The 24,647-nt window shown below is 42.0% G+C and overlaps 1 protein-coding gene across 1 annotated transcript; it reads left to right on the top strand.

Annotated features, from left to right (window-relative positions):
- Positions 1-3,676: 3,676 nt before the first annotated feature.
- Positions 3,677-22,335, top strand: YBX1 (Y-box binding protein 1). The gene is made up of 8 exons (XM_068539671.1): positions 3,677-3,991; positions 4,688-4,751; positions 14,184-14,217; positions 16,751-16,840; positions 17,140-17,442; positions 17,545-17,627; positions 20,913-21,178; positions 21,947-22,335. The coding sequence occupies exons 1-7, from the start codon at positions 3,826-3,828 to the stop codon at positions 21,145-21,147; spliced, it is 975 nt and encodes a 324-aa protein (XP_068395772.1). The 5' UTR covers positions 3,677-3,825; the 3' UTR covers positions 21,148-21,178; positions 21,947-22,335.
- Positions 22,336-24,647: the final 2,312 nt, after the last annotated feature.

Genomic DNA, 24,647 nt, shown 5'->3' on the forward strand with positions numbered 1-24,647 from the left:
ATAGTTTGGATATTTGCAACTGTCTAGCTAAGTAAACAGGATTCAGGGCACACGGGGAAGAAAGGGTTGTGATCTAGTGGAGGAGAAATCTTCAAGTAACTAAACGGGGTAGAATCAGAGAGAGGAAGGAAGATGAGCAGCTGGGATCCTGAGCTGACGTTCTTATGATGGGCCATTCAGTTGAATTCAATTACACTTGGCACCTGCATTCTTTGCCAGTTTCTGTCCTGGGCACTGGAGCTGTAAAGATGAGTAAGATGTGGCCTGTGCTTGTGACAGGGGATAGGCATGGTTTGGATTCAGTGCGGTTGAGTGTTAGAATGGGAGCCCTTATGAGGACAGGAAATTTGGTCGTTTCTGTTTGTTTTTCACTGCCGTCTCCAGCACCTAGTAGCCAGTAAGTGCTCAATAAATATTTGTTGTGTGAATGATAGTGGTATGTATAAGATGCTACGGGAGCAGAGCGGAAAGATTGGGGGTGAGAGGAAGAGGCAACATTTGAGGTAAGTATTGACAGATTGGTTGGAATTAGCCAGGAGATAAGGGTGGGGAGGGCTTTCTAGGAAAAGGCAACTACGTTTTGGGGCCCAGAGTCTGTTAGAGATGGGGACAAGGTGAAAGTTTTGCAGAGGAGATTCTTGGAATGAAACCACTTGTCTTTCAGATCACTTAAAGGTAGACACTGGAGCTGTGGTCACCACGCTGGGCTCTCAGGGTGGCAGGGGGACTAGGAGAACTGTGGCTTGGGGAGCTCCCACCTTGGAACAGGAGATGAATTTTGACATGAACTGTTTCTCCTCCAGTGCTTCAGTACCATCTCTGCAGTGGTAGAGAGGGGGCTACAAGGAAACTAGTTTCTTAAATCGCTCATCTTTATGTTCACTGAGCATGAAGAGAGAGTTTAGTGAAGTAATTGGATGAGTAAGTAATGATACTTTCAAGTAACATTTTAAAGACAAATATTACAGAATTTATATTTCTGCTTGAGAAGCCATCCCTTCAAAGCAGTTACATAAGGAACGTTACTTATTCTCAGAGGTGCTGCTGCCATTATTCTAAGTGTCTTTATAACTCCACTTTGGGGAAAAGCTCTCAAGCCTATGGGGCACACTTTTAAATGTCCTAAGTTTTGGCAGAGTTGCCTTTGAGGAAATATTTTCTTTTTAACAGTCAAAAGTCACCTGGAGCTGGAACAGATGAATAGCAGCTCTGGGATCCACCTACTTCTTTCCCTACACACTGTTGCTGCCGCAGACCTTTTTCACCTGGATTACTGGTGCTGCTGCCCAGATGACCTCTCTGCTGCCAGTACCTTCTTCTCCAATCCATTTTCTACATCACATCATTCACTTGACACATTAAGATACCGTGTGTCAGGGACTATGCTAGATGCCTCAGGAACTCATAGTGTGGCAGGGAAGATATGAGTGCAGTACAGTGTGTTAGGAGAGGGTCTCCTAACCTAGTAACATCTGAGGCAAGACCTAGAGGATGAAGAGTTAAGCAGGCAAAGGAGAAGGGAGAAAGGAAGAATGTTATAAGTAGAGGGAATAGTATGTGATAGCTCAAAGGAAGCAGTGGCTAAAAGGTCACCTGGAAGGTTGGACAGGGAATGTGACAGAAGAGTGGGAAGTAAGTTTAGAGGTCATGCAGGGTCCTGCCAACCACATTAAGGAATCTGGACAATCCTGTGGGTGGTGTAGTCACTAAAAGATTTTAAGTAAGACAGTGTCGTGATCAGATGGATGTTTTCAAAAGAACACTGGATATTGTGATGGGGAATATTAGAGTAAGAAAGGTAGAGACACTGGCTAGGAGGCCGCAGCAGTGCTCTAAGCCAGGGGTTGGCAGGCCAGGTGTCACTCCCTATTTTTCAGTGTTTCGTGAGCTAAGAATAAGAATGATTTTTAAATGTTTAAATAGTTGGGGGAAAAAAAGTTTAAATAGTTGAAAAATCTAAAGAATATTTTGTGACATAAAAATTGCATGAAATTCAAATTTCAGTGTCCATAAATTACATTTTTTGGAACACAGATGTACTTGTTTACTGATTGTCTGTGGTTACTTTCAGGCTCTAAATTTGAGTAGTTGAGAATCTGGCTTGCACAGCTTAAAACACTATCTGGCCCCTATTGAAAAAAGTGCTTACTCCTGCTCTGAGCAATGGATGATGATGGCCTCCACTAAAGTAGCAGCAGTAGGAAGGAAGAATCTCTGGATTGGCATTTAGAGATTTTTTAGGACTGATTCAGGGAGGCCTTTAACGGGTGGAATTGACAGGCCTAGATGATACCAATGGGGTAAGGACTACTGCACTAGCCTCCTAGCTGGTTTCCCTACTTTCATTTTTGCCCCTCTGCAGCCCATTCACTATTCCCTAGCCATTAAAGAAAAAAAAAATTGCCATTCCCTACTTTCAATTCTAAAATTACCCTTCTCACTATTGCCCTTAGGTTAAGTTTCAGATAAAATGTTCCTAATTTAACCCTGCCTACCTCTATAACCCAAATGTCTTCATTCTGGTCTTAATTAGACTACTTTACTTGTATTTGCCCCAGACCCCATCTCTTCTTGCCTCCTACGCCTTTGCATAAACCTCCATGTGCTTGGAGTCTGCACTAAACCTTCTTCCCACCGCCACTCCCAAAATGCTTTGTGCATTTGCAGCGCTGGAGTGTTGGGTGTGTTGCATGTTTAAATTTCTGCCTTTATACCTAGACTGAATTTAAGAAGGCAGCAACTGGCGCACTTGTCCATACCCAGCAGATAGTAGACGCTTAATAAAGAACGAACTAAGGTGGACGATTTCATCTACATCATGCGGCAGCCTCAATTACAAATCGTTTGTGAAACGTGCATAGTAATCCCTATTTCACATGGCTGTTGTAGGAATAAAATGCACGAAAAATGTCTAGCGTGCTCAATAAACGTAAGGTGAAATTAAATCTGATTTGTGGCCAATACGAAAAGACGTGAATACTTAAAGACAGTCCTCCTGTGCCTGGTATGATAGATCGGAAGGCAGGTCCCCACGGAGTACATCCCCGCCCTCCATATGCTGGGCAAGGGCTGCCTGATAGCTTGCGTGGTCCCCCCAAGGTGACTGATCCGCCGTAAACCGACGCTCTTTGAATGCATACGTTTAAGTCCGTTCCAGAAACTCTCAGCTCTGCCGCGAGTACACGGCCATTGTAGAAAAGACAGCTCCATCTGCAGTCATGGTCTGAGGTCACAAGGACCATATTTGGAGCAGGGCAGGCGGGAGGCCTTCTCTCCATAAGGAACTAAGGTGTAATTGGGCCCCGGGTCACGTCGGGTAATCCCGGCTCAGGCGTCTGGCCGTGCCTTTCCTTCGGCCAGGACACAGCCCCGGACTTCGGGCCCGCCCAGGTTGCCGCCTCGTGAAAGTCACGTTCCCTCTGCCCGTCCTCTCTAGTACTCTATGGTTCTCGTGCTGACTCTAATTCTAGTTCCGGTCTCTATGGCGGCGGCGGAGGCAGGAACGGTTGCAGGTCGGCCGAATTAGCTGCCTAAGGGCCAATGACAGTGGAGGAGTGATAGAGTATTAGCCAATAGAAGCCAAGAGTTGAGGTCAGGTGGTGAGATTGACAGCATTGCTGGCCAGTGAACGATCCTTGGGGCGGGTCGATCGCCGGGCTTATCCCGCCCGTCCCGCCATTCTCGCTAGTTCGATCGGTAGCGGGAGCGGAGAGCGGACCCCAGAGAGCCCTGAGCAGCCCCACCGCCGCCGCCGGCCTAGTTACCATCACATCCCGGGAGGAGCCGCAGCTGCTGCAGCCGGCCCCAGTCACCATCACCGCAACCATGAGCAGCGAGGCCGAGACCCAGCAGCCGCCCGCCGCCCCCCCCGCCGCCCCCGCCCTCAGCGCTGCCGACACCAAGCCCGGCACGACGGGCAGCGGCGCAGGGAGCGGCGGCCCGGGTGGCCTCACATCGGCGGCGCCTGCCGGCGGGGACAAGAAGGTCATCGGTGAGGACCGGACGGGGACGGGGGTGGGGCGGGAGGGAAGCTTGGCGGTGGAACCGTTACCCGAAGCGGGACGAGCCGGCGGGCGCGCTGCCGGCGGGGACCGACTCGGCGGCGCGCGGCCACCCCTCCCCCAAGCTCCCCCCCCCCCACTCGTGGACGCCGGCCCGCCCGGTCCGCGTGCCCGAGGCGCGCCTGCGCCGCCTCCCGCGCCCCCTGCAGACCCCGCGCGGCCGCGCGCCCCTCCCCCTGGGCGGCCGCGCGCCGCCGACCGCGTGTGCGGCGGGGTCCCTCCCCTCGGCGCCTGCCCGCCCGCCGGCCGCGTGCGCTCGGGCCCGCACGCCGTTGTTCCGTCCCCCACCCGCTCCCTTCCGCGTGTACTCTGAGGGCGCGGCGCGCCGCCTACGCAGGCCGGAGTGGGCTGGGCGGCTTCCCTTTTCTCACGTGCTCGCCACAGCGCCCGCAGCCCGCGGTCCCCCCGCACACCCAGCTCGGGCCCGCGCCCCGGGCTTCCGCAGCGGTGGGCTCACCCACGTGGACCGCGCGGCTGGCCGGCGGCCCTGGAGAGAAAGGCTGTCAGGTGGCCGCGGGCCGCCGCCGGGGAACGCGGGAGCCACCGGATGCTGATGCGTGGCGGTTTAAAAAAAAAAAAGGATGTTTGGTAATTGTGGGGTTTTTTTGTTTTTTGTTTTCCTCCAGCAACGAAGGTTTTGGGAACAGTAAAATGGTTCAATGTAAGAAACGGATATGGTTTCATCAACAGGTGAGATGACCGCCGCTGAAGCCTCGTCCTGTCTCTTGCATGCTCTGCCCCATCTGTAGGCTTTGCGGACTTGGGATTGTTGGAGCTTGTGTAGGTTGCCACCTCTGGTGTATTGTTAGTGGGATTTTGTTTTCCTTGGTGACTTGAAAGGATTAATGGATCTAGAGATTGTCTTTGTTTTGCAGCTAAATGTTAATCTAAAGCTAACTTGAAAGGTACAAAGCGATTTAAAAGGCAAGCGGAGTGAGCCATCTCTTACCAGTTACGGCAAACTGAGAAAGCTAAGATCTGGTATAATTCCGTTAGGCTCAGGCCCACCACATTTTTATCCTTGTCAAGCTTTTATACGTTGCTGAAACTGGTATTTGAAAATGTGAGCCACTAATTATGTAGGTTATTTACAACTTGTTACCCTTTAGAGACAATGTGATTTGATAATGCAAGTATGTCGTTTTGACTAAGGATATAATTCCTTTGTTTAGTGTTCCACCGTATACTGTTTTACAATGCCTCTGATAAATTTCACGTTAGGGCTGTTTTGACAACAGTTGTTTTTATTTGCTCATACTGTAACATCTGGAAGAAAATGAATGGCCCGTTTCCTTTCCTCAATTTTTATTTCTCCTACTTCCGTGCCCCCAAATCGTACTTACTAAAGCTTTGGTTGTAGCTTATTAGAGCGGTCTTAGTCCACGGTAACATTATTCTTCGTATTTGAAGGCAGAGCTACAAACTGCATCTTTAGGATTAATCCTTAGAGTTGTTTGTAGCTATAGTGATGGTAACAACGGCAGTTTACTCACAGTGCTCTTCATGGTCTCCTTGTCAGCCAGGCATCATATCCAAGATGGCTGCCAAGGCTAGTAGTGCAGTTACCAGGGTGCAGAGCACTGTGCACGCTAACAGCAGTATTGGCCTTACACGTGTGATACAGTCATCGCAGCATTTTCTGTCTTCCATCCTTACTTACACTAGACGTTTGAAAGAACTTAAGAATAAGAAGTAACACCAAATGTTTCTGAAATGGGCACTATTGAAGGAAGCCAAATGGTCACGATTAAGCTTAGACACGCAACTGGCTGGTGAAAAACCGTTAGTTACTCAACCATAAGGTATTGTGGAAGCATTCAGAGCAAAAGAGATTGTAAGCGTTTGATGGTTTGTTTTCCACGTTTGCAGTTGTGGGGAAACATTTTGTCTCTTCCAAAATCTTTAGGAATTTTCCAGATTGCCTTTGGGACAGGCCAAGGCCACATTGTTTTCATCAGTTTTTTGATAATGGGCTACTAGTGAGGAAGGAAGGAAGGGAATGCTTTGATGCCAGTATTCGATCACTTTTTAGGTGATCTCTGAATTTGTTAGCATTTCCATTAGTATTTCAGTCTTAACTCTGATCCTCCTTATTGGCCTCACCTTTAAACCAGTGGTTTTCAAATTTAAGTGTGCTTACTTTGGAAGGGTAAAAATGCACATTCCTGAATTCTTCCTTCCCAGCTTGGATTCATTGGGTCTGGGGTACATTTTTAAGGAGAATTCCAGGTGATTATGGCTTGTGGACCTTACCTTGAGAAACACTGCTTTTGACCTTTGACCCAATGTGATAGGGTATATCACTGGTGTGCACATGAAGAGGGACTGTAATTTGCAGGGTTTGTGCTTTAGAAATTGTAGCATATGTTTTTTGTTTTGCTGCATTTGTTAAGTGGGCTTAGGTTATGATATTTTTCAAGTGAACAGTTGATAATCCAAGATAAAAGTAGTTCTTCATATACTCTAAATTTTTATTCTGTGAGATGCCATTCCTTGAATCTCTCTGTTCTGACTTGCAATCAACTCATTTGGCCATCATACAGGGCAAGTTAAACGTAAGTTGGCTTTTGATGATCCTTTGTTTGGACTGTCTTAACCTCAAGTATTTTGTCACACTAACTGGTTCAGATGTGCTTTACATTTCTAAAACTTGTCGTTTCAATGATTCAGAGACTTGAACAAGACACTGTAAAACCTAACAGCAGGTAAGTTCAGGAGAGGTTTACCTTACTTAAGGGAAAATGTATGTCTTAAAGAACTATAGTCCTGGAAGCTAGCAGGTGGTTCGGGGCTGGAGGCACCTGGCTCTCCTGAGAGAGAAAGTGTGTGTGTCACACACGGGTACTGTTTCTGTATAAAGGAGAGGATGCAGTGTTTGGGATGATTGGTGTAGGTCTAATTTTAACCTTGGAATTCTATGAATTATATATTCTAGGTTCTTCAAGTATAATTGAAATACATTTTTAATGTAAAATTTTCCTTTAAAGAAATGTATTTTTATTGTAAACATGTATTTCCGTCTATGTTATTGCCTGCAATAATTGTTATAGCCTTGTTAGAATTATTTTTTAAAGGGTTTCATTGTATGAAAGGTGCTAAATAAGAGTAGAAAGATTTTAACACAGCAAAGTTCTTGGTTTTATTTTGTTAGGCTGTGTAGTCTAGGAATTCATTGTTATTCCTTTGTGTGCTGTGTCTGCAAAAGATAATTGGATTATGTGACTGGAGGCGTTTATTAACCCCCCAAAATTACTTTTCATTTTATAATGAGAAACTTCACTCAAGACTATTGAAGATGGCATTAGAAGGATGCCACGGGGTCAGTGGTTTCAGGGTTTGATTCTCTGCTTTTAAATCTAGAAACTTGATTTTTTCTTTTGCTTCCAGGTGTTGAGGATTAATCCATGCTCACCAAACTTACGAAAGATTGGCATGAATCAGTAACAATTTATTTTACAATCGGACATGCATCTTTTTATAGTGACCAGAAGAGGAATACTTTTCTGTTATCCAGAGTACTTAAAATGCTGAGTTGTAAGGGTTGGGCAAGGTATATGGAGCAAAAAGAATCAAACAGAGAAGAGATCACAAACTGGTGGCCTACCTGATCCAGAGTATCTTCTTTTTTTTTAAGAGCTGTATTTTAGCTTTGGGGTCTTTAGTTCCATGTAAATGAAAATTAGCTGCTCATGAGTATTACCACCTGTAAATGGGGCATACATTCTCTTTTTACCACAGTCTGTCAGGCTTAGTTCTTTCCTGTTGTTGACTTCCCTTCCTATATGCATTTATGTGTATTACTTTTTACCCATGGTCTAGGATGATGTTTAATAAACCAAGCCAGGGAAAGGTTTAGCTGTCCCTCCTTAGAAAAAATACTTAGTCATGGCTGTCAGGTTTAGTCTCCCTTTGCGGGGGGCCTACCTATTGGGGATTCCATGTGTGTATAACTGATCCTTCATTATGGTGGTGATAAGAGTAGCTAATGTTTATCAAGTATTTATGCTAGGAACTGTAGTAAATGGTTAAAGTCAGCTAATGGATTTAATCCAACCTTTCAGGTAATAGGTACTATCCTGAAACACAGAGAGGTTGAGTAAACTTGCCCCGGAAGTGTAGCTGCTAAGTGGCAGAGCTAGGATTTGAACTCTGTTTTCTGACACTGGAGTTTGTGTGTGCTAACTGCTGTTATTGCTGTCTATGAAAATAGACCCTAGTCGTCTTCAGTTTGGTTGTTTCTACATGGTTACAGATAATGGGGGCAGGGGTTATTCTTGGCCATTGAAAGGTTCTTCTTAAATGATCTCTAGCTTGTCACTAGAGCTGTATGCTACTAGTTCCCCAGATTTGAAAAGCTTTCTGCTTTTCACTGCCTATTTTCGTATAGTTAGGGATTGCTGTAATATAGTTCTAGTCCAGCGTGCAGATTGTCTTTACGAAGTAAAGGACTTGCTTAATACCTAATATTGGGAGGCAATTAAGGAATTAAAAGAGAGTATTAGATCTTTATCTTTTTTTTTTAAGTTTCATTTTTTTAAAAATTTTATTTATTTTTGGCTGTGTTGGGTCTTCGTTTCTGTGCGAGGGCTTTCTCTAGTTGCGGCAAGCGGGGGCCACTCTTCATCGCGGTGCGCGCCCGCGGGCCTCTCACGATCGCGGCCTCTCTTGTTGCGGAGCACAGCCTTCAGTCGCGCAGGCTCAGTAGTTGTGGCCCACGGGCCCAGCCGCTCCGCGGCATGTGGGATCTTCCCAGACCAGGGCTCGAACCCGTGTCCCCTGCATTGGCAGATTCTCAGCCACCACGCCACCAGGGAAGCCCTAGATCTTTATCTTTAAATCCATTCTGTTTTTATATGGTCTGTGAACCAAGAACGGGTTTTGCCTTTTTAAGTGTTGTTAAAAAAGAGAAAAATATACAACAGTCTGTGACCCTACAAACCCTGTTAATTTTAACTTTATAGACCTGTGGAAAGATGATTGCCAAGTCTCTTGGGCTGTTAAAGTCAAACTGATAATAACTTGATCGCACAGTAAGAACCAAGAAATCATAGGTAGTCTGTAACCTAAATGAGTAAATGTTGTGGCACTAGGGAAGGCTTGAAGATTTGGTGGTGTGCTAAGGGAGGGATGGGGTGGGGTGGAAGGGGGTGGAGGCATAAAAAGACATACCTTCATTGTGCTATATTAGGAACTTTGAAGAGAGTTCCATTTTCTTTAGATCCCTGCAGGATTTCTTTTTCTTTGGCATTCTCTTAACTTAAAATGGTCTCCCCTTTTTTTCTTCAGTGTCTTGCTATCTGTGTGATTTCTTTTTCCTTGAAGTCACTACTGTGTTATTTGCTGAATAAGAACAATATTATATTTCTAGATAGGTGAGAAAAGTATGTTTTCATTAAAAAATTTTCAGTAGTAAATAATGATCTATTAATACCAAGAGGTGGAGTAGAAGAATACAGCAAAAAGAGTACACTTGACTGCAGGAGAATGGGAGGGCTGGTGTGTGATACATGGAATGACACTGTTGGAACACTTTAAGTCTATGCTGTCCAATACAGTAGTAGGTACATGTGGCTATTAAGCATCTGAGAAACTGAATGTAAGATACTTCAATATTTTATGTTGACCATGTATGTTGAAATGATCAAATTAGTTTTACTTGTCTTTACTTTTTATTATGGCTACTAGAAAACAAACTTAGATATTTGGCTTTACAAATAAGGCACTTTGCCCAAGATTATGTAGTTAGTAATGGGGATAGCCAGGATTCCAACCTTCGCTCCAGTGGTTCTGGTAAGGAGCTCTTAACCATTGTGTTCTATATGCCACCTTGCCCCTCTCTCCTCCTTCCTCTCTGATTAGTATGACTTAACATACTATAATATGTAGAAAACCATATTTGGTAATTCAGCTGCTGCCTTAGATTGAATAGTGGTGGCCTTCTAGATAGAAATCCTTGAGGATAGGCCACATCTTATTTTTATTTCTTGTGCTTAGCACAACGCCCAGATAGCTAACTAGTACAAGTAAACACCCAACAGTATTAAAGAATTGAATGAGGCCTTTGGGCTTGCTGTCCTTTCATCATCAGCCCAGTGGCTTGTGGTAGATTAGAGCTGGCTAATGTTAATGAATAGTAGACACTCAATAGATACTTCAAAACTGAGCACCTACCATGTTCCTGCAGTATGCTAAGTGCTAGACAGAAGAATGGCAGCTTTTGTTTTCAGTGACTTGGCTCCATGGGGTTGGAGCTCATACTTTTGCTTGTGTCTAACCTTCCACCCTCAGTAAAGTATGGTAAAGGCAGAAGTATGCCTCTTGGTTCTCAGGAGGTAAGAGGCAGTGCTGGTGATGCCTCCATTCTCTCCTCATTGCATTAATAAATAGTTAAAGGTTAAAACATGCTTCTTGATGAGCCATTTTGGTCATCTTCAATTGCTGCTTTTCCCTCTTCAGTAAGATCTCTAGTAGCCATGACATGCCTTTTTTCCAGTATTACTATAGATCAGGAGTCAAGAAACCCTCTCAGAACTGGTTTTATCTGGGTGGTGAGCAAAGAATGGTTTTTATATTTTTTAAGTGTTGAGGGAAGTGAGGGGGCAACGTGCAGCAGAACCTTGGTCTAATTATACAAATAACTTTGTGTACTACAGGTGAGGATGTAGGGATGCTTGTTATTCATTGTTGTCCTCTCCCAAAATTGGAGAAACCATATGCTGTTATCTGCTTCTACAGCTGAAATATGTAAAGATTTCCAAACTGGTCCTTTTTGAGTTCTCAACATGATAAAGCGCAGGGCCTGTGGAATCAAATTCTACCAGTCTAAGCAGATGACCGCATACTTCATTTTCCTAATTTGTAGAACGGGGGGTTAATATAAAAGCACCTACCTTGGGATTGGTATGATCTAAAGAGTTAAAGCGCTTGGCACAGTATCTGGAACGTAAACCCTCTGCAGTATAAGCTGTTAGGTGTCTAAGCTTTTCCCCTTTTGTGGGTGAAGAAAAAGATCCAGTTAGGAGGGGACAGCTTTCCAAGGTTACACAGCTGTTAATAGTAGAATGAGGAGTAAAAATCAGGTTTCCTATTGGTAGTGCCCTGAACTTCTTGGTAGTCCTTTAACAAGTTGCAACTAGATTGATTTATTGCATCCATACTGTAGTATTATGGCTTGGCTAAAACTACGTTTTTTGATCTCTCAAGTTTTTCCCTAAAATCTACATACTTTTTTTTTTGGCTGCATTGGGTCTTCATTGCTGTGCACAGGCTTTCTCTAGTTGTGGCAAACGGGGGCTACTTTTTGTTGCGGTGCATGGGCTTCTCATTGCAGTGGCTTCTCTTGTTGCGGAGCATGGGCTCTAGGCTTGCGGGCTTCAGTAGTTGTGGCTCGCAGGGTCTAGAGCTCAGGCTCAATAGTTGTGGCGCACGGGCTTAGTTACTCCGCAGCATGTGGGATCTTCCCGGACCAGGGCTCGAACCCGTGTCCCCTGCATTGGCAGGCGGATTCTTAACCACTGCACCACCAGGGAAGTCCCCTAAGATCTATATATCTTTTGACCATGATATATTCTCTTATAGACTGGTTTAGTGACAACAAAATAAATGAGTATCACCTTGTCTGGCAAGACATCATTAGTGAACATATATTGGTTTCCACATAGCTCTGTACCCAGAAAACCTCTCCCTAAGCTGTTTTCCAAGAGATGATTTATCTTGTATGTACTACCTGTCTTGTACTATCTTTAAGATTGTCCTGACTGGAGAAGTAGTTTTGGTGAATTTTTTTAATACTCCTTTTACAGCCCTGAAGTAAAATTCGTAGATAACTGCTTTTACTTCTTTTTATTGGGGTGTATAATGTTTTCCATCTGTAAATGTCTATTTGCAACTATATTAGAAAAAAATGTTGTATTGGCTACCCAGATACATGGGTGACATTGTCGTCAGTAATGAAAAATCCCTCTCTTGAAAGCTGTATTTTTTAGGAAATTTTAATGCATATTAAAACTGTAAAATACTATATTCAGAACTCAATTAATTTACTTACATGGAAGTCCAATACCAGATATCCTTTACCTAGTCATCTGGCAAGTCTTATACCCTTCACTCCCTTTAATGGAAGTAGTGCCCCCTGTCTTTGGAACAACCTTAGAGCTTGAAATTCAATCGTGTTGGAGATGAAAGCTAATTAGTGGTGGCTATGGAACTGTTTATGTGATGTATGTGGACCTATTTGACAGGTGGACATTATGAGCAACCATTAATACCTAGGTGTTCCTAATACTCAACTAGCTTATAAGGTCAGTTTTCACTCGCCTGCTTTGGGTAGCTTACTCTGTGTGTGTGTGTGTGTGTGTGTGTGTGTGTGTGTGTGTGTGTGTGTAATCCTGTTTCCATTAATTAAATGTCCTCATGTTATGATAATCCGAGCTATATGGATTCTTTGGTGCATACATTGCTCCATGGATCAGCAAGGAGCCAATAGTCAGTAAACCAGTCAGGCTAGTTCATTGTAACCTTTGTTCCTTTTTTCATTAAACACTAGAACTATTATTGAGTCCTCTCTCAACTCTGACCTACTGACAATAGGGTAGGGTAAATCAGTAAAGGTCTAGAAATGTTGTTGCTCCTCCAGTGCTTCTTTTTGTTCATAGTATCATCACCGTGACCTGCAATCTCTAAGCTAAAAATTCAGATCATTCACCAGTGCCCCCTGACTTCTAGCCTCCATTCATCCACAGAGTTTTTCCCATATTAATTCAAGAACGATATCTCAAGTCTACTGCCTCATACACAGCCCCTTAGTCCAGGCCTCCATCAGTCCTAGTCTGGACTTTTTTATAACTAACAGGTCTCCTCTTGGCTTCAAACTTTTCGTAATAGCAACCACTTTTTAACACTGAATAATTTATCGTGTTCTAATTTATCTAATAATTTATATGTCCACTACATAAAAGTGTTTACTGGCTTCTCTACCTACATGATGATTTAGCCCATATTCACCCTTCCACACAGCCATAGCCCTAGCCATATTCTCCAGCTAGTTTGAACCCAACTTGCACTTAATTTGCTCATTGTTGGTTTTACCCATGTCCATGACCTCTCCACCTAGAACATCTTTCTCATTTTCCAGTAAACTACTTTAAGACTTAGGGCAAATGTTGCCTCCTTTAATAGCTACTTGTAAAGTCCTGAAGCAAATATTTCAACCATATTTCTTTAGGAACAGACTAAAGATTGGTGTAAAATGGTGTCATATGAAGTAAAAAAGGGGGTTGTGTGTGCTAGTAAAAAGTTTCATTCATCTTCACCGCCTTAGTTCTCCAGCACAAACAATGCTTGCCGTGTGAATGATGTCTGTATTGGTGGTGTTCATATTTGTACTTCATTGTGATCTTGTCTCTCTATTTTAATCAGTAGTTAATTTTTAAGAGCAGTTTAGGTTCATGGCGGAGTTGAGCAGAAAATACATAGTTCCCATATACCCCAGGCCTACACACTGCACCCATGACTTCCCCCACTATACTGTACCAAAGGGATACATTTGTTACAATTGATAAATCTACACAGACACATCATTATCATCCAAAGTCCATAGTTTACATTTAGGGCTCATTCCTGGTATTGTACATTCTGTGGTCATCTTTATGATCCTCAAGGAAAGTTGGGAATTGGAAATGGTAAAAAGGAAATGATTGAGGATGAAGTGAGAAGGAAGCTAGTAATTAATGGAAGAGAATATGTTCATGATCTCTCCTACTTAAGTTAGTAACCATGCTCTTAGAGGTAGGAGTGGGTTGTGCAGGAACACTGTTTAGTAGGATGAGGAGTGACAGAATATATGTTGCTAGTCACTTCTATCCTCTTAATGGCTTAGTAGGTCACACTTTATTAGTCTTTAATGCTTCTAAGGTAGATAGTGAGAGTTATTAGCAAAACCGTCGTGGCTTACTAGTTGTGTTTTTGTTCTGTTTCTTAATTTCCTAATGGCTGGTTGGCAGCCGAGAAAGTCTCTAAAAAGGGGAGGGGAGTGCACAAAGGACCAAGTGTATTTTTAATCTTTGGCAACATGAAATGTAGTGTTCAATTTTATAACTTGTTCAACTTGGTTCTATCTTGTAGGAATGACACCAAGGAAGATGTATTTGTACACCAGGTGAGTGCTCCTGTGGATATTTACACTTCTGGCTCAAGGCTTGTGGGAAGAAAAGGGTGGATATCTTGTCAATTACTGTTCCTTGCAAAAAGGTTAAGTCCAGTCACCAAACAATTTAGTTCCCACAGGAAGAGGGGTAGTACAGCTTAAATGTATAGATTGAAACATTATGTTGGCAGTTCACTTAATTGAAATAGGTGTTTCACATTGGTATTTTGTTAATAGCTATAGCTTTTTTAAGTGTTGAATCTGCTCTACTCGTTACACTAAATTTTGAAGCCTAACTGCAGATGAACTGAAAACCTCCATTAATCTAAACTTGAACTAATACCGTTGCTATAGATACACAGAAACTTTGACAAGATGCTGTTAGAATTACCTCTGGTAAGGACAAATAACAGTAATCCTGGGAGAAATCGGCCAGAGCTGCAAAATACATTAATTTGAAATGAATGTTGAAAAACTGGCAAACGTAGCATAGGTCTTTCTGTTACAACAGGATAGGTGCTACATGCTGAACTTCCCCCACAAGTACCATTTAAGGAAATTATTTTGGAAAATGCTTAAACATTAAGGAGTTTATTGTTAAAGTAAGCCACTGCCAAATGAACACTAATATTTCAACCTTAAGTATATCATAGGCCCCACTGGACTTAATTATCCTCATAGGAATGCAGTGGGTAGGAAAAATGTTTATAAATGTGTACTTTTATGTACTCTGCAGTTTTGTTTTTTTTTTTACTAAGACTGTTGAAATATTGTCAACTTGTATTGAAAATCACTCTAAGAACTTTTTAACCACTATACTGTAATGTAGACATCAAAAGACAAAGTCAGTCTACACTCACGCCTTTATTCAGGGAGGTATGAGTTTGGCTGGCAGCATACTTCATAGGAAGGGCTGTCTTAGGTTGGTGTTTTGTAGCTCTCTGAAGTGTCCTGTACAGCACTCAGTGGCAATCAAGGGGGAAGCCAGATCAATTTCTAGATACATCCAAAACCCTGTCCAGTAATCACAGGGTCAAACATAAGCATGGAAACTTTTAAATTCTAAACAAATACAGGACTGCTCAGGCAAAGTGTTATATTAAAACAAATGTTTATTTTATAAAATTGAATACAAACACTTAACCTGTTCCTTACTTCCCTTTTGCATGTTCAAAGGAATTTGCAGAATTAGGTGCACGAGACAGCAAGCTTGCCAGTCTTGCTACCTGTCAGCAACAGTAAAGGGTTTGGGAAGATTGGGGAGGGCATTGAAAATGCTGACCAAAATAAGAGTTTGGGATTTTAATTACCCATACTTCTGCTATCCCCTATGACTGCAGATAATTGAGTTATATGAAAGGTATGAAAACTTTGTGACAGTTTAGATGACAGATGAGATCAATTATTTGGCTGAATGCATATCACCCGCTTGTACCAACCCACAAGGTGTCACCAATATGCTTTCCTCTTTATTTTGGAGGTGGTTTCAACATTTAGTTGTTTCTTAGGACTTTGGCTGCTCAGGTCTTGGTGGTGTATCAAGGAGACTGCAGTTCTGGGCAACTTAGCTTAATTGGCTTCAGATTTGTTGGTTGTCCTGCCTCCTCTGGAATGGAAATGCATGAGTGATCCTGTAATGGATACTGCTGTGATGTAGTAGAATGAACATGAGATTTGGAGTCCCAAGAGACCTGGATTTAGAAAAGTCCATACTCTGCCACTTATTAACTGTGTGACCTTGGGCAAGTCACCTAACTTTAAATCCTGTTTATTACCTTAAAAGAGGAATAATAACGCCTCCAATCATCTGTCATAATGAGCTTGAGTGGGTAATGTGTGGAAGAACTTTATGGAAGTACTACAAACGTGAGATATTATTCTTCCCCTTTAACTTTGTCGTAGAAGTCTGGAGAACAAGTAACAATGTGAGATTTAATGTATTCTGGGGAGGTAATAACAAACTGTCCCAGGCAGTCGGAATATTAAAAGTGGCATAGTTAATTCATGTGAATTGCATTTCCATCGAAGTATTACCACAGTCAGGTTGGAAGGGATTTTGGTTGACATTTGTAATTGAGTTTGATATGGTAACACAGGGACAAAGTTGGTTTGGTCAACTTTGAAGCATGCAAAACTAAACTCGCCTGTCATCTAAACTGGCCCTGTGTGGGGCTAGCTTCTACTATTAAGTGCAGTCTTTGGGGATAGATGGATATCCTCATTTTGTTCAAAGCTACATATAATGCTTTTGCAAAAAGCATTTTAAAATATATATCTATATAGTGTCTGTCTTGAGTGTTAAATTACTTGTTTTAGTTTGGAAAATAGTGGTAAAATGCTGGGGCCTTGTAAGATTGGAGTATTTTGGTCGAGGTTGGGGGTAGCATTGGTCCCTGTTTTCCTAAATTTATTGATGGTTTGGTTTTATTTAAAGCTAATTTTAAGTGTATATCCAAGCTAAAATATTGTTGACTCTGGTACATTTTAAATGAAAAAGCACATTATTCTCCCCTGTTAATCTATTTTTGGAATGTGATATTACTAGACTGCCATAAAGAAGAATAACCCCAGGAAGTACCTTCGCAGTGTAGGAGATGGAGAGACTGTGGAGTTTGATGTTGTTGAAGGAGAAAAGGTGAGGATGCTTTTTGTGTAAAGGTTTGACTTCAGTATGGAAATATTTTGGAGATCTCATCCATTAGGATGGTGGCTCTAATGTGGATGGATGGGTCAGGTGACCACTTGAACACAGGTGCATCAATCCTAATGTGCTGGCTGCAGTTAGAGGGCTATCTCTTCAGAACAGTGAGGAACTAATATTGAATCATTTCTATGCACCCCTGGCCACAGTGACCCTTTTTTATTTGCTTTGTGTAAGTTTTGTTAAGTGTACTTAATTCCATCGTCACTATCAATATGTGATGGCTTTTGTAGGGTGCGGAGGCAGCAAATGTTACAGGCCCTGGTGGAGTTCCAGTACAAGGCAGTAAATACGCAGCAGACCGTAACCATTATAGACGCTATCCACGTCGCAGGGGTCCTCCACGCAATTACCAGCAGAATTACCAGAATAGTGAGAGTGGGGAAAAGAATGAGGGATCGGAGAGTGCTCCTGAAGGCCAGGCCCAACAGCGCCGGCCCTACCGCAGGCGAAGGTTCCCACCTTACTACATGCGGAGACCCTATGGGCGTCGACCACAGTATTCCAACCCTCCTGTGCAGGGAGAAGTGATGGAGGTAAATGTGATTTTATTTATTTTTAACTGCTGTGGTATTCAGACTTCTGTCTGGTTGGGTTTTTACTGGTCCACATTGGCTTGATTTCCATTGCCTTTTCAGGGTGCTGACAACCAGGGTGCAGGAGAACAAGGTAGACCAGTGAGACAGAATATGTATCGGGGTTATAGACCACGATTCCGCAGGTATGGTTTGTATTTTAAAATTTCTCAAGCATGTATTAGGACTCAGCAGTATCATGCTTCTTCTGCAGGCTTTTTCAGTCATTTATCTGTTAACACTTCACATTTTCTTTCATCAGATGCCTAAGAGGTGAACCTGAAGTCAGTTATCTTTGAGAATGTGCTCTTTGCATCTTTGCTGGCACTGGTTAAAAACACCTTTATAGATGTGGTCTACTTTATGCAGTTGGTTTTGTTGTGGTTTTTCTCTAATGAGGGTATGGAATTTCACATTTTCTGTCCTTTAACAGGTAAGAATAGTAGTTTAAACCGCATTGTATTATAACTGTAAGACCTGGTTCATTGGGAGGGAGAAAGGTAAAAGGTAAGCATATCTTTTTAACAGAAGGTATTTAATTATTAGAGTATAGCGTAATTAGGGAAGAGCTCCATGAGCCAGACACGTTTATACATATATGTAGCACACTGAGACAGTGTTCCCGGTCCCACAGTGTTAGGATTGACTGGTGTAGCAGTTATTTCTTTTAAGGGTTTTAGAGCATTGGGTCTCCAGATGTGATCCCTAAAACTAACAGGTAGTATACTATTTTAAACCTAGACATAGATACCTTGTTGAAATACTGCAAATAATCACAATATGTGTTTAAATAGTGATAATGTTTATCTGTAATAGTGATAAATGGTCTAAAATGGGCTTTCATGGCAGTCTATCCATTTAAATTCCAAGGGCAGAATCCTTGGTCTACTTTTTCTTACATTGTAGAGCTGCTTAAATTTTCCACCTGGTTTCATTGGTGTTCTTAAAAACAGCAAATGAATTTTTGTTGTCAAGTGCTTCTGTTTTACTGTTTGCCTTTTGGTTTAAGTTAGACTAAATGGTCTCATTTGAATGAATAGACTAGTATTACAGTGCCAGATAATTGCTATGGTGAGATAGATAAGGTAGATAGATTGATTTGCCTTAAAGTTTATAGTTTATCTCAACGAATGCAGGGCTGTCCAAACTGTTTAGCCAGGCATTTTTTGTTCAAAGTAGTAAATGACACATGCTACTTATAATCCATGGGGTGAAATTCTGATTGATGTAGATCCAAGAGCAAATTGTAAGAAATCTGAGACCTATTATAGCAGGAGTTTTGCTGAGAAGGAGACAGATGAGGTGGCAATAAAGGGAAATGTGTCATCAAGAAAGGATTTTTTTGTTTGAGAAATAAACATATTTGTAGGCTGGAAAATGTAGTAAAAGAGGACAGTTGTTAGGGAAGTAACTGCTGGAACTGTCTTCAGTTAGGATAGGGTATGGTCCACAAATAGTGGGTTGGTCTTTTGCTAGGAACCATGGGCATTGCACGTGTTAAGAAGCCAGAGTATATGGGCCCCGGTGTGTTAGTGAAGTCAGAAGGAGAGAGGGGTGAGAGAGGTTTGGGGAGTTTGGGACAAAGATGTGAAATTATCTCTAGAAGAGAAATAGACAGGGGAAATCAAATAATAGTGTTCACAAACTTAAAGTGGGTCCACCCAACATGGTTGTACTTTTCCAGCCATTTTGAGCAGCAGCCTCAGATTAGGCAGAGAGTTAGATTTGTTCAGCATTTGTCTACGCAAAGATGACTGAGTTTGAGATTAGTTATAATGATTAATGGTGGACTTTATACTTGGAGAAAGAGGGGAGAAACAGATTAAGGAAGAGTAAGTGACAGAATGAGTGACACCTGGAGTAAACCAGGAAAATAAGTAAGGGGTGATTAGAGAGTGGAATGCTTGAAGTTGAGAAAACCTAGGTAGCAAACAAGAATTGGATGGGAAGTAAAGAATCTAAAAGCCCATATTATTTGGGACTGTCATGATAATTACAACAGGAAAAGTGTAGTAAATGGAATATGGCATAACATAAGATTGGAAAGCTTGGGGTTTTAGAATTCACTTTAGAAGCCGCAGTGATAGGGGTGGGACAGCCACCACTTGAAGGCTACAGGGGAAAGACAAGGCAGTTTTGCCGAAGACTGGTCATGAGTTCACAAAATGTGGGGAAACAGTTTCAGGAGAAGGGGTTGGGGGGGTTGGGAGAGGTAGGTGGGAGATTGGAGGGGTTAGAGGTGAAAAATGTAATGTACGGCTCTAAATAGGAAATTAGAGCTTATTATGACCTATAATAGGTATAAAAGGATGATACTAATCTTGGTGTTCATTTAAAGCATGCAACTGAGTGGTATTTAGTATATTCACAAAGTTATGCAGCCATTACCACCGTCTAATTCCAGACATTTTCATCACCACCACGCTTTCCCCAGTCCACCACCCACAAAGTCCTGTATTCATTAATAGTCACTCTCCATTGCCCTCTGCCCCAGCCCTTGGCTACCACTGATCTGCTTTCCCTGTCTCTGGATTTGCCTGTTACGGGTATTTCTGTGTCTAGCTTTCAATTCACATATTTTTAAGGTCATCCATGTTGTTGCATGTATCAGTACTTGATTTCTTTTTATGACCAAGTCATGTTCTATTGTATGAATATCACATTTTGTTCTTCATTAACCAGTTGATGGGCATTTGGGTTGTTTTCTTTTTTTGTTGTGAATAATAACAGTAATCACATAATGGACACTGTTTTGGCTATAGACCCAGGAGTAGAACCGCTGGGTCATATAGTAACTCTTTGACATTTGTTGCCAAGCTGTTTTGCAAAGCTGCTGCACCATTTTATATGCCCACCAGCAATGTATTGAGGGTTTGTTTCTTCACATCCACCCCAACATGGTTATTTTTCAGCCTTTGGATTACGGCTATCCTAGTGGGTATGAAGTGGTTTTGATTTGCCTTTCCCAGTGACTAATGGTTGCTGTATACTTTCATTTATATGAAGAGAGCATCTTTTCTCTGGGTTTGACTTCCTGCCTTTTTAGCAAGTGTTCGTCTGTAAAGGTTAGTTAGCACTTGTTCCCAAACCTGGTTACCTTAAAGCCCATGTTTTTAAATGACATCAAGGTGTTGATAGTGTTGTACCACCTTTAGTCCTTTCATGGCTAACTTTGTAATAGATTATACTATGGGTAAAAGTTTACGAGACTATTAAAACCAGTTTTAAATGTTCATCTTCCAGTTTATACTTCCAAATCCTTTTCCCAAGTCATACTCAATTTGTGAAATAAAAGCCAAATTTGCTCTTTTGATTTTGCTAAATTGCCTGCAGACCACTTGATAAACAGAAAGGCCAGGTGTGTTAATACTGGTGGCTAGGTTAAAGAAAGAAGGTTTTATCATTGCAAGTTTGCACAATGTTCATTCCAGGGGCCCTCCTCGCCAAAGACAGCCCAGAGAGGACGGCAATGAAGAAGATAAGGAAAATCAAGGAGATGAGACCCCAGGTCAGCAGCCACCTCAACGTCGGTACCGCCGCAACTTCAATTACCGACGCAGACGCCCAGAAAACCCTAAACCACAAGATGGCAAAGAGACAAAAGCAGCCGATCCACCAGCTGAGAATTCGTCCGCTCCCGAGGCTGAGCAGGGCGGGGCTGAGTAAATGCCGGCTTACCATCTCTACCATCATCCGGGTAAGTAAGCGTAGATGGCCTTCTGGCCTCTGAGCAGTCATGAGTGGTGTCCATTAATGAAAGAGAAAAAAACCCAGTTCATCAGGTAAGGTAAGCCACTTAAACATACAATGTCTTCTACCCAAACTAATCATAACATGACCTGAATATCCCATTTTGGTAATGGGGTGTATCAGAGCCATACTTTGGCTCACTGACACTTGGAGGCCTAGCTTTACATTGTATCTTGAATATGAGAGCCTTTTGTCAACCTTTTTGGATGATTTTACCAGTAAGCAGAGGAAAGTCTTGCTAACCTTACCCTAACAAGTAATGTTAATTACATTGCATTATTTTTCATTTTTCAAAAATAAGTGGGATAGCTACTAGGATTAATAACCTAGGTGATAATGACCAATATGGTTGGTCTCTTTGGGAAAAGTGACAACTTTGGCATTGTATCATCAATTCCAAAATCCAGGGATTCCCTTTTTACTTGATTCTGGGAGGCATTTGGCTCTAGAATTATTATTTTCAGCCACTGATAACTTTTTTTCCCCTCTATACTATTTTCTGAGTGTCAAAAGGTCATCCAGAACCTAGGAGTAACCATTCTTGTTACACAGCAGGGTCCACCCCTGTTATGAATTGCTGTGTTAAAATAAACCAGTATGAGATTTGTTAATGCCTTCCCTGCTTAGCTAATTTGAATCTGGAGCAGTTTGGTGTACTAAAAGAAAATTGCAGTGAACTGCGCAGGATAATTTAAAAACTTTTTTTCTTTTACAGTTTAGTCATCCAACAAGAAGAAATGAATACGAAATTCCAGCAATAAGAAATGAACAAAAGATTGGAGCTGAAGACCTTAAGTGCTTGCTTTTTGCCTGTTGACCAGATAACTAGAACGATCTGCATTGTCTATGCAGCATATGGGGTTTTTATTATTTTTACCTAAAGACGTCTCTTTTTGGTAATGACAAACGTGTTTTTTAAAAAAAAAAAAAAAAGCCTGGTTTTTCTCAATACACCTTTAAAGGTTTTTAAATTGTTTCATATCTGGTCAAGTTGAGATTTTTAAGAACCTCATTTTTAATTTGTAATAAAAGTTTACAGCTTGATTTTTTCAAAAAAGTTAACAAACTGCAAGCACCTGTTAATAAAGGTCTTAAATAATTGTCTTTGTGTATATTTCTGCCTTGTTTCGTTTTCGTTTATAAGTACTTAGCTGGTTATAGGACCCTTATTAGCTTAGCTTACATCTATCTGTAGATAGGTGGTACTCATTGGTATTTACTCAGGAAATTTTTTAGAATGTGTAATCCTTTATTGAGTAGCATGCCTGTGGGCCCATACTGAAAATTAGAAAGTATTTACTATGGTAATCTGGCCATTTTCCTTTCTGTGCGCTCTTTTTACTGGGAGGCAGTGGTAAAGGAGAAGAGAGAGCGCATGGTCTAGTGGAGACTAACTGGACTCTAATCCTTAGAAGCCATTTATTTGTGCCCTGCTGTGAGTGAGTTCAGCCTGTGGATTGAAGGATACCCACCTTAGTTATCAGATGCCTGCCACAGAGACTGGTGTACTCGGTTAACACAGCTCAGCTCCTTTGCTTGGGCACTGGAGATGGTGACCACAAATAATGGAATGCTTGTGTGAAGTCTGCTTAAAGAACATAGAGGTCAGTGACATTCATTTTGTTCTCGGCACCCTTGTAACCTAATAAGCCTGTTCTGGCTGTTCTTTTATAATGTCTTATTAAATGCCCTTTGGCTTCCTTTGTGGAATAGTTAATGACTGCTATCTAGAGACTAATTCTGGATCATTCTGGCCAGCTTTTGAGGCCTTGGGGTTATAGAGTAGGCTAGAGTGGCATGTCCGGGAGTCATGCAGTGCTGTGTGCCTCTCCAGAATGGGCTCGAGCACAGAACTGAGATTTGCATTGCACTGATAGTTTTAATTCAGGGGACTGATGAATAAAGTGGGGAAAAAATAGGCAAGTGGGTTAGGCTAGTATCAGTCAACACTTTGAAATGCCTTTTCTGAATTTGGGACCAACTCTTTGGATGTTGAACACTGCTGATGGTCTGTAGTGTTTTTTTTAATAGTTGCATACATCAGGATATATGTTGTGGAAATGATGCCAGCAGTGCTTACATAATCCAGTAATGTTGGAATGTGAGTTTGAAAACCGTGGCAAGGAAGAAAGTTTTTTGTGATGCAGTCTTGCTGCCAGTGTTGCAAACAACATTTTTTCATGTGTATTTGTCTTGTGTTGTTGCCCAGTATTTCATGTGTGAATTCACTATGTGTAAGGATTAGGTAGCCTGTGAGTCTCTGACAGCTGAGAGAGTGCATTCAGTCTTGCAGCCAGTCTGCAGGTTTAGAACCTGGTCTACCGTTCAGATGCACCAGCATGAGACCCTGGGGAAGTCAGTACTGTTTACTAGAAGAGGGGTGGTAGAAGCAATGCTTTGCAGCAGTAGCAGCAGTGAGTTGCTCTGTGACGACCTTCCTTAGCTTTTGTTTGTTTGTTTTTGTTTTTTTGTGTTTTTTTTTGTTTTTGTTTTTTTTTTCTTCCTTAGCTTTTGACACTTATCCTTGAGTTTGGTTCTCCAGCTGTAAGGGTCATGAATACCTCATGTTCTTGGAGACCCATGTGACTGGAGCAGAGAGCATGGAAAGTGCTAAGGGCATGTTGTCTTTCTTTCGTTCCGTTCAAAATTAGGTGAGGATGTTTATGGTTTCTGTTGAACCTTGTACTAGATGACCTAGGCAGTGAGGTAAGACTTAAGGAATAGGTGGTAGTGGTAATAAACCAAAAGAGCTTGCAGTTAAGGATGGATAATTTGTTAGTAATAGTAAATGGCTAAAATTTATTTTGTATAATAAATACAGTAGTATTAAGGAAATATATTTAGGACTAACATTTTCCAAATCTCTGGGAGGAAGCGAGACCATTGGAAGACATTAAAGAGAAATGGACATTTACGTGTTCATGAATATTGAAAATGATGTCAATCCATCTATTCAAATTAGGTTCAGTAAGGGACTTCCCTGGTGGTCCAGTGGGTAAGACTCTGTGCTCCCAATGCAGGGGACCTGGGTTCAATCCCTGGTTCAGGGAACTAGATCCCGCATGCTGCAGCTGAGACCAGGTGCAGCCAAAATAAATTTTAGAAAATCTTAATAAAGATTAGGTTCAGTAAAAAAAAAATTTTGGTGGGCTTTAGAAAAGGAAGAAGAGAGGTTGGAGTTTAGAGGAGAGAAAAAGGTGTAGTTGTCTTGGAGAATGGGGAAAAGGTATACCAGGGAAATAGAATTGCCAGCAGGTGGAGGGTTGGGTTTAACCAGAGCTTGGCCAGCTGAATCTAACAGGAAAAGAGCAAAGGTAGTGAAAGTGAATGCAAGGTTATAGTTGGTGCTATTGTCCCCCAGCATCCACTTCCCCCATCCCCAGATCCGGGGGTGAATCCTGGGTAGCCAAAGTCAG

The sequence above is a fragment of the Eschrichtius robustus genome, chromosome 3 (assembly GCF_028021215.1).
Source record: "Eschrichtius robustus isolate mEscRob2 chromosome 3, mEscRob2.pri, whole genome shotgun sequence".
NCBI classification, from domain to species: domain Eukaryota; kingdom Metazoa; phylum Chordata; class Mammalia; order Artiodactyla; family Eschrichtiidae; genus Eschrichtius; species Eschrichtius robustus.